At 42.9% G+C, this 18,771-nt stretch overlaps 1 protein-coding gene across 1 annotated transcript in view; it reads right to left on the bottom strand.

Moving 5' to 3' along the window:
• Positions 1-18,771, bottom strand: part of NDC1 (NDC1 transmembrane nucleoporin) — a 370,234-nt gene that overhangs the window by 321,269 nt on the left and 30,194 nt on the right. The window contains exon 2 of the mRNA XM_085602585.1: positions 10,926-11,046. Coding sequence (XP_085458711.1) covers positions 10,926-11,046 — 121 coding nt within the window. The remainder of the gene's footprint in view (positions 1-10,925; positions 11,047-18,771) is intronic.

Below are 18,771 nucleotides of genomic sequence, written 5' to 3'. Positions count from 1 at the left end.
AACATGTTGTTTCCAATCCCAAATTTCAGTAAAAAACAAAAAGCATATGGTAATGTTTAGATGTAGAGCAGCCTTTATTACAAAAATATTTTTTGTCCCAGAAAAGATATAAAACATAAAATATACTAAGCAGCCTCCTGTAGCAACTTCCCAGTCTTGCAATGAGAATGCTATAAGAAATTGAACAGTACAAAGGGCTATGGCAGACCTAAAAAAGGATAGTAAAAAACCTTTAAAGCACAGTCAGCATAGAAACATGTACTATTATAAACTTTGGTGGGTCATTTCTTAACCTATTTGTTCACTTAACAGACATTTACACCTGAACCCCTTTCTCTTGTGCCAAAACACGCCCCAGGCTCACCTACCTCAGGCAAAAAAATAAAAATGAGCACCAGTCTAGTCGCTCACAAACAATACCAAAACTTTCCCATATACGCCACGCTGTAGTTAATTATTCTACAAATCTAGCACTTCCCTGGATGTAGCATTTTAGTCACCCACTAATGTGCGTTTGTGAATGGTCAGGGGGTATAAAGCACAATATAAGTGCATTAACAGTGGAGTACACCTGCACCACAGAAACAATTGCTGTTAGGATTTAAGATAAGCATGGACACCATGCTGTTTTCTAAACTTAGTGAAAGAAGCTGCAACGAATTCTAGCTTCAGCTGTGTCTTCACTGTTGACTTAACCAGGCATTTGGGGGTGATGTTTGACTGGGAAGAAATTAGTTTATGTCTGGAAAAGCCATTACGAAATACCTTGAACCATCAATAAAGCCAATAGCTTTCTTTAAATCTGCCAGTGTGTCAGAAAAATATGCCAGTGTCTCTGGGTTAACTAGAATAACATATTACATATAGAATTTCCTTGACACTTGGATGACCCCGACAGTATATTTAGCTACCTTTCATGAATGTGTATCGAATCCACAAAAGACTAACAAAATCATTTGACTGTAAATTATAATTTCAGTAATGAATGAATTCAAATTTCAGCTCACAGTACAGAGTACAGACCATAAGGCAACGCTGTTGCTCAATATGAAACTACTAAATAAATGAATAAATAGCTAATAGTGTTAAAAAGCAAAGCAAAGTTTAAACAACTAAGCTTCAATTACAAACCATTTTTAGATGTATGTTAAACCATGGGTTTAGTGAAGGAATATATGTGAGCTGTCGATAGGCCTGTCAGGTAATCAATATAGCATCCCCATTAACTCATTGTACCTCTGTCGTGACAATACAAGGTCTCACACTCCACGCGGACAGGCACTATTAAGAAAACAATAAAAACAATGTAATTCACTTCCAGATTACATTAACCTGTTTAAGGGAGTGCAAATGGTGGGGTGGTTGCTAGAGGGGTTGACAGCAGTTAAAATATGTGTGCCACAAAGGCAAAGGATGAGTTTGTTCATTACTTGTTGTTGCTTTGCCTTACCATATGCTATTTAATGATGGTCATGGATTGGACGCTGCCTCTTATTCTTGTTCCTGAAACCGACAGTGGAGCAAGATGGGGTACAAGATCGACTGGTGTCAACAAGGCTGAAATCGAGATACTGGTCTATCTCTTTTTTAGCTCTAGATAAAACTCCTAGCAGCATAGTCATTTGGCGTTAATCCCCTTTCCAACACTTGATGCCGGGTAATCTAAAAGAGGTTTCATAGGGACTACAAGCTGATCTTTGAAGCATTTGATTATTGCAGTGACCAGGGCTTCAATGAGCTGGAAAAAGTGCCTGGTCTCTAAAAGTGGCGTGGCTTATGAAACATATAAACTAAAGTTCTGTGGCTTTCAGAGTGTTCCACCCGACCAGTGTTTTGGTGCCTCTGTGAATTTTGTTATTGTATCCAGATATATAACACAACAACTGACATACATCTAAAACTACAGCCAGGATTATTTGCTTTGTTTGACAAAGTGCCCACTTTCTGCATGGTTGCCCATACTTTTTGCTGAACTGCTGATGTACTTTGGCAGGAGCCCAGGGCACACTCAGTCAATCTGGTACCAGGGGCCTATGTTCTTTCCCTAAAACAGCATTAAAGACCAAACCCAATTAGCACTCTCTGGCCACAGATAATCCCCTGGTAAATGGTACCACAGGTTCCCAGGGAAGGCCTCTAAGGGCTGCATCACTTACTGTGCCACCCTTAGAGGTCATGTGCCTTACACTCATACGCTGCCTTTGCAGGCTGCGTGCTTTGGTGCAGAACAATGTGAAGAGTCGACATGGCACACATCCCTGTGTGCCATGCCTACAACCCACTGCCCTGGCATAGATCCCAAGGACCTGCTTTGCCTTCCAAAGAAAAGACTGACTCCCGTGAACAACAGATTTGTTCACCCACAGACTCCAGCTCCGGCCAAATCTGCGAGTCTGAATCACTCTGCACCAGACGCCCACGGCCCGAGTTCGAGTGGCCTAACACCACGAGGAGGTCTCCCTGGCGATCCTGACCAGAGATCCAGAGATCCCAGACCTGCCTCAAGCCTCCAGCCTCAATCCGGAGGGTCCCCCCAGCCACGACCAGGAGCTGGTTAGAAGATCCGACCCTAAAAGACACCCCTGCACCCGATGCCCCACGGCCTTGGGAGGCCCAACCGACGGTGTCCAGCCAACCCCCAGTATCCCAACTTACCTCTCCAAGTGGTGGTCGCTCCCAGAGCCTGCACTGTTTTTGCAAACTGGAGAATCCCAATTGAAAGTAACAGGGCACCCGATGCTACAACAGCACCCTGTACCCGGCCTCCCTAAAGCCACGGAGTGTGTACTTTTGGTGCCAACTTGAACACCCATTTGCCCAGAGCTAAAATCCAGGAGCTTTGCTCCCACAACCTTGTGGCCTGCTCGTAGGCAGTCACCAACCAGAGGCCCTCTACTCCCCCATTGGATAACATTGGGCCTCAGCACACTGCACCCACCTGCCCTAGTGCCGCTGAGGGTGCTTTGAGAGTGCATCCTCGACCCTGGGGGACCCCCAAGTCTAACCCAGAAACCCAACCCCCACAACAAAGTGTTAACCTCTGAATCGATAACACTATTTTCTCCCATAGGATAACACTGACTGTTCTCTATGAAAAAATGTCTAAGTGTGGAGTTGGAAAATCTATAAAAGTCTCTGTATACAAATAACCTAAACACTTTTACTTACCTGTTTACAGGAAATTCCCAGTGCAGTATTCAGGTATACTACACTGTGTAAGAAAAGTATTCTGTAAAGTAATTTACTTGACATCCTATTGAAAAGTCATTATAAAGTATATGTACACTATTTCAAAGTATTGTATTACCAGTAATTGTACTGTAATCAAACCAAAGTATACACACAATTGCAATTCAAACTGTATTATTACTGCAAAGTATAAAACCACTTACTGGTGTCAGGCTTGCTTGGTTCTAGGAAATAAAATTACTAAAAGAATATTTTTATACAAAACCAACTGGTCTGAAGTTCAGTCTTTGAATGTGTGCAATCATTTGCTGATTGAGTGTGTACAACAAATGCTTAACACTACCCCTCTGATAAAGCCTTACTGCTCGCCCACACTACCACAAACCGAAAGTAAGGTGCCATCTACTTTTACCTCTACCTACCTTTGGGGTTCCACTGTCCGTGTCCACCCGCATGTATTTTGCACTAGCATCATTTAGAGTGAACGAACCTTCCTTGATTAGGTTTTTAATTAATGCTGCTATTAACTAGCTGTCAATTGAGTAACTTCTGCATCCAGCCCTATTCTGCATTGAACGTGGATTATTGCACGACCTGTATTCTTTTGTATCAAGTACAGATTGACTGTAATATATACCAGTAATTAGAAAAATATCTGTATGGGTTGTGAATCATGACAAGGACGGCCTTTAATTAAGTTATTATTTGTATCTGTGTATCTATTGTCTTAATTTAGGTGTGTACACTTCTAGTTTATTTTTAAACGGAATAAAGAACTTTGATTTGATTTTGCCAAGAACATTACGAAATATATGGAGGTAGGGATGGGCTGTGGAAGAGGGCATGGTAGGATGGAACAAGGGGAGGTCAACCACAGTAATCAGCTGAATACAAGTCATGCAGTCTCTTCAGAGACGACAACGGGGAAACACACAAGTGTGGTGTTGAAGGTGGTGGTCTATGTGGACTGCCAGGAAAGATTTGTAATCACTGCAGAGGTAAATCTTCAGGTCTTTCCTGAAAGATAGGATGTTGCAACGGAGTCTTAGATTAAGAGGTATGAAGTTCCAAACACCCAGTGCCTCTCCAGTAAAGGATCGCTTCAGTGATAAAATAAACATGAATATAGTTGTTCCTAAAGTTAAGGTCTTACTTCTAGATAATCTTATTCCCCCAGGTTGGGCACAGACCTGTCTCTATGGGAGATGCCACCAAACTAATTTAAGAGTTTACCAGGTGTTAAAAACGAGCATTGGCATAGCCAATAGGTCACGCCTTTGGGCCCTTATAAGTGTTTTGCCAGAGCTATTGGCCTGTTTAGTAGTAAAATATTGCACTAGTTGGTGGTTAGAGGGACTCCTAGAGCTTTGGGCCCCAGTGTCACTACACCTGCTGCACCATCTAAATAAAGCTTCTCAACTGCAAGGTAACTGCAATTTGACTGCCCGTTTAGTAGTAAAATATAGCAATATTAGGTGTTTAGAGGAGTTCTGACAACTTTTTGGCCCGGTGCCATTGCACCTGCTGAACCATTCAAATATATAATCAAAACAAGTGCAATTATTACCCTGTTTAACAGTACACAATTTATTAACTTGAGAAAGATGAAAGGTGGAGATGGCCCATCAGATTTTGAACTTGCTTTCTTAATGAGGAAGAGGGAGAAAGAGGAAGGACATGCCATTGAAAGAGAAAAACTGGAGTAGGCTTCAATAGAGAATTCTAAAATTTGCAAGAATTAGTAATAATCAACAGAGGCAAAAAACATCGAAAATAACATTCTGAAGTACTAACTTGATATTGAAAATCACTCAACTTTTCATCGATCAGGATCCCTTACAGGGCCTGTGAATACATGATTGCTGGAAACATATTTTAAACAAGGATGCCCCGCATTCATGTGGAGAATCGCACAATGATTTAGCAGTCACTGTAGGCGCACCTGAGGAATCGCATACCTGGTGCTGAGTGATTGTAGTCCGCAACACACGGCACTTAGCAGTCTACGCAGAACTCATCTGATTTTAACAGCGCGTGGTCAATTGCAAAAGATTTGTTATTCTTCTGCAAAACTAGAAAGGGCTGCTGCGGAGGAGACACAGAGAATGCACGCACAGCAGGCAAAGATGTCTGGATGATATTACATTGATGGGTGTAGACGGGACTTTGGATTACGCTGGCTTGCATTTTATTTTGTCCTTTGTCATCCAAATTCACTCTTTTGAGCATAATAAAAGTGGCAGCCGAATGATGTGCCATCGCAACAGTGTAACCTACCTCCTTTACAACTCGGCTTTAAAGAAAAGCATCACCAAGGCTTGGTAAAGCTTTGCACAACACGCAAAGACAAATAACATACAGCAACGGAGTTCGAAGTGGAGCGACTGAAAGAAACAAGCACGGCACGAAAGTGAAAGCGACCGCGAGACAGGCAAATGTAAACAAGCGCGGCCACACTAATTAGAAACAGATGGTTCTTGCGCGCTGCTGCTCGCTCCCGCAAGGTGGATGCCGTGGAAGTCAACATTTTGAGAAAAAGGTGGGACATGTACCAGCTCTTGGCCGATTGTGTGCTTTCTTTTCTGAAAGACAAACGCAAAGACCAATACAATTACTGCAAAGAAAAAAAATCACACACACACGTTTCAGGAAATGGCAGACCAATTCCAAGAGGTCATCTCCTAGAGCAGCGAATGCACGCTGCGCGAGGCTCGACCTAACCATGCAGGAGCAGGCCCGATGTACCAGAGAACTGCATGTTATCTCCCAAACTAGCAGCAAAAATATTCCAATTCTCATGACTCAGGCAAGGTCCATATGGGACATTAAAGATGGTCATAACGACACAGATAGATGTGTACCTCAGAAGTCAGGCAGAGAAACAACATGGGACAGTGCAAAGAAAGCAGATCTAGAATAGAAACCGTTACTGAGGCACCAATTAACGCACCCGTTTCAAACAGAATGAGTTATGGATACTTGCACATAACTACCCCAAAAGAAATATAGTCTTTGGAAGCCCAGCAATTACACAGGGAACTCTGCTCATAGGGCAGACTAATAGTTTCCACATCTTTTCTTTCGCTTAGAACTTCAATTTAATGGGCGAGTCCATGTTCTCCAATGTGTGAAATGCAATTTCTATGGCAACTATGCCCTACAGTGAAGACTGGGAAAACATCTGGCCTCTATGTCACATCGCAAGTGCATTGTCGTAGATGAAGAGGAATCCAAACTAAGGTCAAAGACGGGGGATATACTTGACCCAAACTTAGTAGTACTTCAGAGCCACGTCCTCCTAAAACAACTGAGAAGTCATCTCTGGGACACCTAATGAGAATTTTGATCAACTCATTTTCATGAGGAGCGAAATAATCCCATGATGCCACCATCTAGCAAAGGAGTGTACCATGGATGTGAAAATGCTTTCAACACAAAAGAGGTCTCAGACTCTAAGAGAAGCTGGGATCAATTTACCTAAAAAGATCTAGTAGGAGCAACAACGATATGGTCCATTATAACCAATAGTTGTTAAAAATGGCACCCCCATGGAAATTGGGGGTGGAGGGGAGGGATAGCAGCATGAATGAACCATGGGATATGGTTCATCTACACTCCAGATTCAACAACCATGCTACAGGTGGTTCACTACCAAGAATAGAAACTTGAGAAATCTATGGGTAAGGCAGTGAAACATCATTTGAAATAAGCCAATGCCAGATTCAAGAGAATACAGTACAATTTACCCATAAAAACAACCCTTTTAAAACCACCCCCATCAACGTACTCCAGAGACTTCAATGCAAGCAATCGTGTTCATTCCTTCACCCTCGGTTGTTGAGGGCAACACGTCAACAAAGTACTTCTGGTACACAGGAAAGATTGCAAGGATCTGTGCTGTAACCTCATTATGCATTTGCAGTTTAGTGAGAGTGGAATTCAAGCCATTCAGGCTGTTGTTGGTCTGTATGGGTGTTTCACCAGGACCCACTAACCTGTTTAACAAGGGCTAACATCAGAGCTTTAGACAATGTCTTATCTGGAACACAATCATCATGATCGAAATCAGAGGATGCAGGTCTCACTGGTGTAGAGCGCCACCAGCTTCCTGCAAGTTTAGATTCTCACATCAAGTGGGAGATGTCAAAGACGAGTCCATCCTGGGTCAAGGATTTCTTGATCTTCAAAGGAGACACAGAGCTGGCTACTACAAGCCTGTTAAAGTGTCTATGACAAAACAGAGGTAATCACAATGAAACAATACCTCTCAATGTGGGATTAGTCTTTGCCTGTGTATAAGAAATACATCAGGGGCTTCGTGCTACACAACACTTCACAGGCCAAACATCCACCTTTGTGACTGTTCACACAAAGTCAGTAGCATATGGAGCATGAGGATGTCACATTTGGGACTTTATCAAACAAGACAAAAGCTGAACAAGGCTCTCATTATTTGGATGTTTAACTGGGAAAAATGTTTCCTCAGTGAGCTCAAACTCTACATCAATGGATTACTTCTTATAGGCTCTTTTGTGATCAGGTGTCTGGTAACTGACCCCTTCAAATACTGCAGTATACAAATGATAGACAAGCTCCTTTCAGTGACATATGTCAATTATATGCAAAAGAAACAATTGATGGACGGAATGCTGGACAATGCAAACATTCACCCCCAGTCACAAAGATCGGGTTTAATCCATCATTCTTTTGCTCACCACACCCCCCCCAGTTTGAACCCAGCCATATGCAAATCAGCCTTGACCCTGTTCCTTGTGGAAACAGTCCAGCCCGAACTGCCAAGCCAGGTCCTCCCTGGACCGGAAACAAGCATCCTGGGATCGGTTTCAGGGCATCACCCTTCATCAGCCAGGCTAGCTTGAATCCAGTGGTGTAGTGAGCATGGGACCCACGTCTGGGCATACCCTTCCCACTTAGGGCGACATATGCAAAAAAAACAATGGATTTAGGCCCAGATCTCTGTACTGGGTTAATGTATGGCATTGTTCTGCCTTCTGTTCATCAATTGTTCTTTTTGCATTTGGCAACCCGAGTGGGACTGCTATGCCCAGACGTGGGTCCCGTGCTCTCCATGCGATTGGAGTTGGAGTCAAGCTATCCTGGCTGATGAGGGCTGAAAGCCCGAAACCGGTCCTAGGATGCTTGTTTCCAGTCCAGGGAGGACCTGGCCTGGCAGTTCGGGCTGGACTGTTCCCAAGTTCATGACTGATTTGCATATGGCTGGGTCCAAACTGGAATGGCACGGTGAGCAAACAAACTATGGCTTTAGGCCCAGATCTCTGTACTGGGGTGAATGTATGACATGGTTCTGCATTCTGTCCATCAATTGTTCTTTTTGCATATGTCAAATATATGCATAATACAAGATTTTGGCAAGTTTCACATACAAACTGTCTGGGCTACCAGCTATCCATTAAGGCATTCTAGAGCAGGGAAATGAGATAGCCAACTGGTTCTCATTATCACACTATTTCTTGTCAAAACTACTTTGACTTACGTAGAAAGATCAAGGAATTATAGTCAAAGGGTAAAGTACAGCAGCTAGGATCATCAGGACACATTATTGTACAATGTAAATGGGATACATCGCATCCAACAATAACACTGAGGCAATGAAGTAGTGGGGAAAAAATGCTTCCATGATCAACAACAAACAAGAAACTGCTGCGTGTGGAAGGGTGGAAGCAGAGTGGGTCCCTCGTGTAGGAGAACAGGTACAAGAAGACCAGTTTGTCTAGGAAATCTGAGGAGAGGGGGGCTGGTTCGCTCGACAATTGATGGGTTACAGCAACAAAGGACTAGATCTAGGAGTATTAACAACCACAGATATGGTTTAAGCACCACAGATCATCAACAGCAAAGGAATCAAAGTCTGTGATCATGCAGGAATGGTAAGAATAAATTAACTTCTTGGCATTTCATTCTTCTGTTTTTGTTGTTTCATTTTAATCAATAACGGTGTTGCTTTTCTTCATCAGCCGACGCGTTTCATCCTGTTGACTTAGGACTTCTTCAGGGCAAAATAGTGGCACACCGGCCACCCTTGATTTCAGATATTTGTATATCCATATGACCGCAATTATTTTTTGCATAGATTCTATTATTACCCAGTGGTTTCTATTAAGGATACTTAAAAAAATCCCCAGATACATAAAGATGTCAAATACGCATCTATAATGGCACTTTGCTATCCTTAGACAAAAATGGCTTGGTAACCAAATTTTCAGGGTAATGTATAGCCAAATAATTCAAATAGGAAAGTTTGGCAAAGAAGAAACAAATAGTGTCGAATTCGAATTATACTCAATAGAGGCACCGTCTCCCGTCCGATTTCACCAAACGCCTAGGTGTATTATAGACAGAAAAATGGCACTGTGCTTTGGAATAGTTGGCCTCCCCTCCAAGACTTCAGGTCCCACATTTTTTCACTTGGAGAACAGGGAGAGAGGCAGCAGGTATGGATACGTTACTCTAGGATCCCCAGTGCACTGTCATAAGCGAGGAGCCAGAGTGATTCTCATACCTGCACTCTTGAAGGTACAATGAGATATATGGTGCAGTCTCTGCATCCCACTTAGCAACCCCGGTACAACACAGTCTGCTACACATACTGTCAAGAGATAATTGTCAGACATATATCAAAGCAATCAGGTAAAACTGCCTTTATAGGTGGCCATGCTTTCATGTAAAAGGGTCTTAGACGTTATAGCCTTTGAAATGACAGCCAAGTCTACGGACATTTGCGGGATTACATTCATTATCTCAAAAGAAGTAAGATTAGCAGCAGATCAGTTATATGTGGCTTTTGCTAGAAGCTAGTACGCCATTGTTAGATGCTACAAGGAAAGAATACAAAGCTTGTAGCACATTCACAAGGGACAAATGTGGACTTCAGTGAATATTCTCATGTACTGGAGGCAACTTCTACTAATAGCATACTGGATTTGATGGAAAATGTAACTTCATAGACATTTGAAAACAGGGTTCCTAAATGGCCAGGTGATTCTACATTCAAGAATTGTACAATAAACCTATTGACTACATGGCCATATCTAAGTTGTGCTAAAGACATGAAGGGAAGTATTGTCCAATCTCTCAGCTGTAAACATTAATGAGATACACGCAATTCTGCTACCATGCTTGAAAAAGATCAATAGAAACCTCATGCATTGTGAAGGCTGGCATGCCCTCTCCAGTCACCAAGAATGAAGTAGAAAGGCTGACGTTCACAGAAGAATAGGTTTTGTGTTTACACAAAAGAAAGATATAGAATTTCTTTGTGGGTTTTGAATTCATGAAAGTAGGCAGACTCTTCCGAAGAAGTGAAAGGTGGTGGCAGGGAATGGTCACCATTGTGCATTATTTAAACCGTTTGCTGGAAAAAACCATTTACTTCAAACTTGAAGAAACATGCAATTTTGTAATAGGTTACTTTTTTCTTAAGCTTAAGGGATAAAACAGAACACCCAATATTGCGCTCAGCGTTTCTATGTCAGCATAGTGAATGAATTGTATGTCTGATTTGGAAAATCAACACACTATGCAATAAATAACTACATCTAAATTAAACCTTTGGACCTCTCTTACTCTGCGCAGCAACTTTGAATAATGCCTTTAAAGGATGCTTTGATGTAAACATTGTGAATAACATTATTCTTGCCTATATCAATGTCAGAGTAGGCAGTTTTATTCATGAATTACTAAATAAAACAACTTACCTGTGACCCACTGTAAAGGATGAAGCAAATCAACTTTGCTTAGAATTATAAAGGCTGCAGCGCATAAAGGCAGTAGAAGAATAGACCACGCAAAGCTGGCAGCTACTCTCCAACTCAACACCTGATTAGAGTAAGAAAAGAAATTGTATAAATGGAAAAGTCAGTCCTTAACTCCATTAACAGTTGAAGTGTGATGTATTTCGCATTGACTTTGAAAAGCCTCAATTTTCATTATTACTGGATTTAGATACGAAGAATGTGTGCAACACTATTTAGAAATAAGAACAAGGATCCCAATTTTTCGATTTTACTGATTTCCTTCGGATACAGAGAGATCACACTCTGCTTTATGTCCGTTCTTATAACAGGAAAGAAAAAAAACAAAAAGTAAAAAAAAAAAGTTTAAAAAAAATTAAATTAAAAAAAATATATATAAAAAAAAAAAAATCGAAAATAGACTCTCCCCCCCCCCCCCCCCCCAGATGTTTTACTTTATATTTAGATACTTTAGATGGTCACTGAGACTAAACTAGATAATGAATCAGTCTCTGAGAAAGCATAGCAAAGTTCAAAATACAGTGTACCAAATTCACAAAACTCAATTCGGCGAGTAAGGAAAACTCCTAAAATTCTATAGTAAGTTGCACCCAAGTAAGGAGTTATTCACATTTAAAGAGAAAAAACTGAGAATCTTGCACCCAAAACCCGACACAGTTGATAAGCTGCTGTGGTAGTCTTCATGCAACTCAGTTGTAGCTCTCGATTGCTCACCCAAACAAGACTTATTTTTTTCAGCAGGTGGATGCAAAAGCCACAGTTCCTAGTAAACTAACTGTGACATCTGACAGTTATATCTCCCATGAACAGCTGGTCGCACAATGGCCCAGATTTGTGCAAGGTGTGCTTGGAGTATGTTAGCACGATTTAAGCCTTAGCAGTGTCAAAACCTAAAAGAGGGGGCCCTGCAAAGGGGCAGTAGTAGGTTTCCTTTTTCTGGGAATGGAATCGGTTACATACATATAGAGATTTGTCGCTTTGGCTTAAATGTTGTGTTTTAGTAATATCAACAACCAAGTGGACCGATTTACATGTCCCAAGTATCTTTGTATTAAATATAAATCGTGATAACATAATATTGTTGGTAAGCTGTTCTTGTGATAAGAGGCAATTCTACAGATGGATTAATTTGTAGCTGAGGTTTGAATGAGAAAAGGGAACTTCTGTTGTTTTCAGTTATATATCCCATCCCTCTAATCGATATTGGGGGTGGCTCCTTGTGGTGTTTTACAGTAGTTGGTAGTGTCACAGGGATCTAAGGAAGGATTCTTATGGAGTCAAGTAGTCCATGTTCTTTTCAGGCTCTTGGTGAAGGAGTTTTAAGAGATTGTTGCAATAATTAACTCTGATAACTGGGGCCACATTCCAAGTCTCTTACCATAGCTGACAGCAGGTTCACCTGTGCATTAAAGTAACGTTTCTGATGATCTTTACTACCTATCCAGAGGTTACAGGTAGACGGTCTCGGAATTCAAAGCTTCACAGAAAAAAATACCTGAACAGGAATGCCAGAAATCTTCACAGACAGATCTACATGCGCATCTCAGGCACTGTAGATCCCCCTCAAGTATTCTACACTTAATAATAAATGGATTCTGGAATATGCTAAGAGACATGGTCACAATTTGCTTGTAGCACTAAACTTGCAGAGCTCGTTTTGCAGTCTGAAGATTTATGTAGTGCAACTACCTGCCACAGAATTCATAGAGAAATAACAGGCCTGAAGTATAAAGAGTTAGTGATTTACTAAACAGAACTAACCACATTAGTGATTTAGCAAAATGGAAATAGCTATTCCTGAAAAGTGCGCACCAATTACTGATACAGAAACAATATGTACAAAGGGTTCATAATACACAATTCAGTGGAAGCAGTTGGTAATCAGTTACAAGCAATAAAAGGTCCCTTTACCCCACCCCCCTGAAAATGCACTTCAAACCTTCACAATGGCAGGCCTCTGGACAGTAGTCAGGAGGCAGCACATACTAACAGACCAACAAAGGAGAAGGAGAGAAAGTGGAAATTTTCAAAAAAAGGATGACTATGTGATCAAACAGAAGAGAGATTTGCTAAGTACAGGCTAAGCAGCAAGGTGATACTTGTATTGATAGGTAAACTGAAACCTATGCTACACAAGCACACTCAACTTAGTTAGGCAAATTCTTCACAGACCGGTCTTGTGTTTACGCCTTATGAATCAAACTGCAATGCACAGCGAATCCGAAATTTGAAATCTGTATTAAACAAGTGTTCCTCCCAAATTGCAATCTGATGATATAGGGTCTTTTTACATAAGGTTTAGAGATTGAGGAATTGTGGCTCCTTAATTTTAGCAATTTCAGAAAACGCGAAGTAACTGGTTTGCACACTGGCCCAAAATCTCTTCAATGGCTGACCTCAGCACTATGCTTCTCCTGTGGCTGGCGTTAGGCTAGCACTGGTTATTCCTTTGATTGGGTGCTTCCGGGTCAGTCAAGAGGCTGGTTGAGCAAGTTTGCCTAGCAGATCCCGTCAGTAAGTGTGTACATCCTGAACCACACTCTGGGAGTCTTGTAAGGGAATGCAATTCCAAGTATTTGCTTTAGGGAACTTACACAGGTTACGCCTCCTAAACAAAAAGAGTTGATTATTTGAACTTTAAGATCTCTATGTAGAGACATACATTCATTCTTAGAGGATAATTAGAGGGCTAGGGAAGAATGTTTGCATTTCACCAAGCTAGCTCCAGATGGGGAAAAAAACATTATCAGTTTAATGGAGTCTGTTGAGGCATTAAGGAGACATAGGAAACCTGACCTTGCAAAATGCCCTTTGAATCACATGATAGTAGGAGTAACTACAAGGCCAGATGTGTACAAATAACCATTATTCCTAAACTCAGTATTTTGTGTACATTTTAGAAATACAAAGATTTCCTTCATACCCATTTTCATTCTTTATATTTTACCATATGCATTGCTGTGCATTGGGTTCACAATGAAAAAACATTGTAAGGTGCAGCTCAGTTGGCACGACTAGAAAGGTCATTCAGGTTTACCAGTATTGCTTTGTAATTTGGCATTGTGACAAGAAGTTATAGATAAATTATCACAAATTCCTGTTTTACCCCCGACTCATTTTCAATCTTTTTTTTTATTCAAACAGTTATTTTCTTTGAGACAACCTTGAGGGATTTACACAAATATCCCCTTGAAGAGTTCAGAATTTGGTCAACTTTTCAGAAATGTATAGCTTTCCGGGATGACCCATTCATTTCACACCTATTTCCACCACAAAATGCCTGTAGCTTGAAATCACTCCAGATGTCCGATTGTCCGCCCTACTATGGATCCTGAGCAACTGGGCCAAGTACCCTTTCAGCACTTGACTTTCAGTGGTAGCGTAGGACGAGTAGTCCAATGAACACAGGCTCACCAATCAAAATACATGCAGCAGCAATAAAGGATTGTCCAGCCAAATACTTGATTTTATGAAAAGTAGTATGTTATTTTACATCTTTCAACGCAAAGGTAGGTAAATACAACATTCATAAACAACTTCCACAATCCCCTGAATCCCGGGTTCAGGGCTCTAGTGTTTTATTAGGTGGTTCCCGAAGTCCCACGCCCTCTTCTCTAGTGATACTGGTTATTCACCATTTTCTATAAGAAAGATTAAGGTGAAGCCTCACTAGTAGTCCGGGTCTCAGGAGTCCCAATCTGACTCCATATCTAAAGTTGGAAGGGTTCCAGCACAGCAGTGCTATCTGGCAAGCATGTTTCCCCAGTGACGACAGGCCCAGTCGTACCTGCAGGATTGGAGTGACTGGATTCTCTAAGCTCACCCCTCCGCAGGAGCTGTCTTCGGTCAGTTTTCTGCATGCAGACGGACTGTATTCAGCGGTGTTCAAGTTCCTCATGTGGAATTGTGCAGCTACAGAAACCGGAGGATCTCTGAGGCTCCTCTAAGTTGGGAAAGGTATTTGGTCCTGTCCACAGCGAGTTGAGGGGTGTAAGTAGTGCAAAGGTCCCAATGCTAATCCTCAACCATGGTCCAGGTTTGTAGTGCTTCCCACAGCAGCCTCTACCCTCCGGTGATTATCCAGACCAGGTCACACTTTTTGCTTGATCACAGTGGCCCCTCTGACACAGGAGGTAATCATCTCTCCACTGCACACATGCTCCGATCTAATAGGCACTGAAGATTTCATCACAGCAGGCGCTCCTGGCATACGGAGTTTCTGGCTTACCACCGCACAAGAGTTACGGCACTCTCAGAAGAGCAGTCTATTCAACCCTCCCCCGGCATACAGGGTCTCAATTTCCTCACTGCACGTGGGCAATAACCAATTCAGCAGAGCAAGTATCATTGCTCACTTCACGGCAGCCCTATTCTGACATACTAGGGTCACAAACTTTCCCTGCACACTGGCAACGACCCGATCAGGCAAGCAGCCTTCTCCTCACACCATGCTTAGGGAATCCACTCGACAGGATTCCTCAGTGTACCTCACTCCAATGCTTGGCAGGCAGGCAGACTGGCCAGGTGGTCTTTTATTCCCTAGATGTTGTCCCTCACCCAGGGCACTAGCAGGCCTTGCCCCCTTGTCAGGGCTTTAAGTGGGATGAAAAACCTGGGGGTCTCTCAAAGGGGCGTGGTCAATGTAATTAAGGGTGTGGCTTAAAAATGCATAAGCTACAAATCTGTGCCGATCGACTTGTATTTTGCTGTTTGTCATTGCATCCATATATATGCTACAACAAGTAACATCATACCTACAACAAGTCTGGACTATTGGCTTTGTCAATGGTTGTTAGTTGCATAAGATAAATAAGCAGCAACTATGGCTTGTATATAATATTAGAAAAGCTTCCACTTAAAGCCCTGGTGACACCACGACAATGTTGCTGCTCCTGAGTTTAAAAAAGATTTGCAAAATCCAGAGAGAAAGAGACTCTTTCAAGGATTACCCTTCCCCGCCAAACGCTCACCTGGCATGACGTCATGCCTTAACTTCTCCACTAGTGACAAGTGAGCAGCGCACATGGATGTGCCGGATATCACTGTAGTCCGGAAAAAACAGACTGCCTGTGCCAGGGCACAAAACAGAGCCCGATAGAGACTCGTTTCGAGGCCCCCTTTAAAAAACTGCCGGTGCTCAGCACCCGTGAGCCCCGGCCCACTTAAAGCCCTGCCCCTAGTCCTGGTCAAATGCAGATGTCTTACAGAGAGTCTCCTCCTCTGCAGTCAACTAGCTGCTTGAGAGTTGAATATTTTTAGGGTCTCAAGCTGCCCTTCATATAGTCCATTTCCAGACATCAAATCTGATTTAGAGTCCGAGCCTTTGAAGTTTATATTGGAGGTCTGCTTCCTTTTGAAGTGCCCACTCCTCTGCCCTCTCAGAAAGCAGTCTGTCACAGCAGGAGTAACCCAAAACCCGGGTAGTCCCACAACAAAGCCCATGGGAGTGACTAGCAGTTCACATATGGATGACAGCCACAGGGCTAATGCCCGTTTACTTACCAATAAATCTTATTAGACTTAGTCCCTATTGTCCAAGGCAGTCATTACGACCTACCCTTACAGCGGACATTCATGAGCTTGCTATTGTCGGGAAGTGAGGTGGGTAGGCTAGTGTTTATAGCACTCAGAATGTTGGTGGAGATAACCCTCCACTTCCTATTTTAATCTCGTGGTTGAGGTGGGGTCCACCTCAAAAGAAATGATTGTGACTTTAAGGCAATGGAGTTCACAAAATGTACATCTTCCAATTTATATTGAAAGAGTGCTTATGTGGTGTTGGAACAGTAACCTAATAAAACTTACAGCTGCTTCCTCAGATTTAAACGCATACGTGTCTTATTTAGAAGTGACAGAGCAGATTCTTGCCAATTACTTTCTCATATTTATTCCCATATTTTGTAAATCACCCAGCTCCAATTTTGCTCAACAAATAAACATAATTGCACCCAGCTCTGCTGAAGTGGTCACAGAATAAAATTATCTTGTGAGTGATTAAAAGTGGGCTTTGGTATTCTGTACACCTGTAATGACATCATAAGTTAGGCTGTCCAGTCATTTGCTAGGATATATTTTTACTATTGAAGGTTCTAACTCAGTTAGCTGGTGCAGATTGCTGTGGCTGGCTGGGATCTCTGATAGGTGTAATCTGTTAAACAATCTACTTTATGTTATTGAGCCTCAGTGATCTTTCTTGTGTGAGGGGAACTTAACACTGGCAACTGGCAATGAGCTGAGCTATCTGCTGACAACAAGGTGTACCCTGGACTTGTTGATCGTCCCAGCTCTATGTCACTGAGACCTCAATGCTACAGCTGATCTACTATATGATCCTTGTTCATGTCACTGGAAAGGATTCTGCGAAACCCCCAGGATTGAAAAGTGATCCACCCGCTTTGGAAGTAATTTTGATATTTTCCTGTGGTTTGCCTATGCCCAATATCGGTTCAGAGCAAGGGCGCCACACAAGGCCTCGAGTAGTGCGAGCCTGTGTGGTATCCTGGCAACTGCAGCACATCTCGTTAAGACGTTTCACGCGACTTCATTGATTGCACACATGACCTCAATGAGAACACGCCTGTGTGGTTTCCTGGCAGCACGTCTCTTTAAAGTGCTTCACGCAGCATCACTGTTTGCCTGGTAAGCATACCCTCACAGTTTGGAGCATGTGACTGCCAGGCAACAAGGAAACTGACATTTTAAGACACTTTGCGGCACAAACAAGCACCCACTAATGAAGTCACCCCTCTCATCCCCCTACCCCAACTACAGCTGGCGACTACAAACACTCCATGACATGCGCACGTCGACATTTTGAGGCAATAGTGGCATGCATTACAGCAGGCGATAGACTGAGTGTTGTCACAACAATCTTCCTGGAGGTCAGTTGGTTAACGTGGAGAAGATTTGCTTCTGTGGAATTAAGGGTCTCTCTCCTAATTAACTCTCCGTACCAGTACTCAGGGAAAAGCCTGTGCAACAAGACTCACCTACGAGGCTTTAGCAGCTCTTCAGCTGCAAGACTTAACCATTGGGAGTTGGTTTATTCAGCAGTGTGAGAAAGTGCCATCTTTCTTGCATGGTATGCCCCCACTTTTTGCTGAATGTACTTTGACTGAGTGTGCCCTGGACTCCTGCCAATCAGGTGTCCAGGGCCTATTTGGGTGTCTGGGCGCAAGACAAAACAAAGTCGACATGGCACACATCCCTGTGTGCCATGCCCATCACATACACTGCCATGGCATACATCAGCCACCCCTCTAGCTGGGTGCCTTATGCCAATGGTGTGGGCGCAGGAGCCTGTGCCCCTCCAGTACCCAGGTCCATTCCTGAGCACTGTAAGTGCAGTGCTGCCATTTAAGAGTACATGGTGCTGAGAGCTCGTCAAACACGAACTCCCCAGCACCATAATGGCAACGCTTAAGACTGAGAAGTTTGGTATCAAACTTCTCAGCACATTAAACCCACACTGATGCCAGTGTGGGATTTAATGTACCAAGCACCCCAGAGGGCATCTTAGAGATGCCCCCTTAAACCTAACCTACAATCCACGTCTGCTCTGAGGCTGCCTAGGCTGCCACACAGCAGACATGTTGCTGGACCCCTGGGTGGGAGAGCCCCTGCTCTCCTGGGCCTGCAAAAATGCACATCCTGGGCGAGGTGCTAAATCTCCTCCCCCAGGATGGACAGGGGGAAGCTTCAAAGGCATGCCGCCTCTGTGAGCTTCCCCAGGCCACTGCAACCCCCCACTCTGGCGGGAAGCTTGGCCGGAAACCCCAAATAAGGACAG

The sequence above is a fragment of the Triturus cristatus genome, chromosome 4_2 (genome assembly GCF_964204655.1).
Source record: "Triturus cristatus chromosome 4_2, aTriCri1.1, whole genome shotgun sequence".
Classification (NCBI taxonomy): Eukaryota; Metazoa; Chordata; class Amphibia; order Caudata; family Salamandridae; genus Triturus; species Triturus cristatus.
The sequence above is the reverse complement of the archived record's forward strand: the minus strand, read 5'-3'. Positions and strand labels throughout refer to the sequence as shown.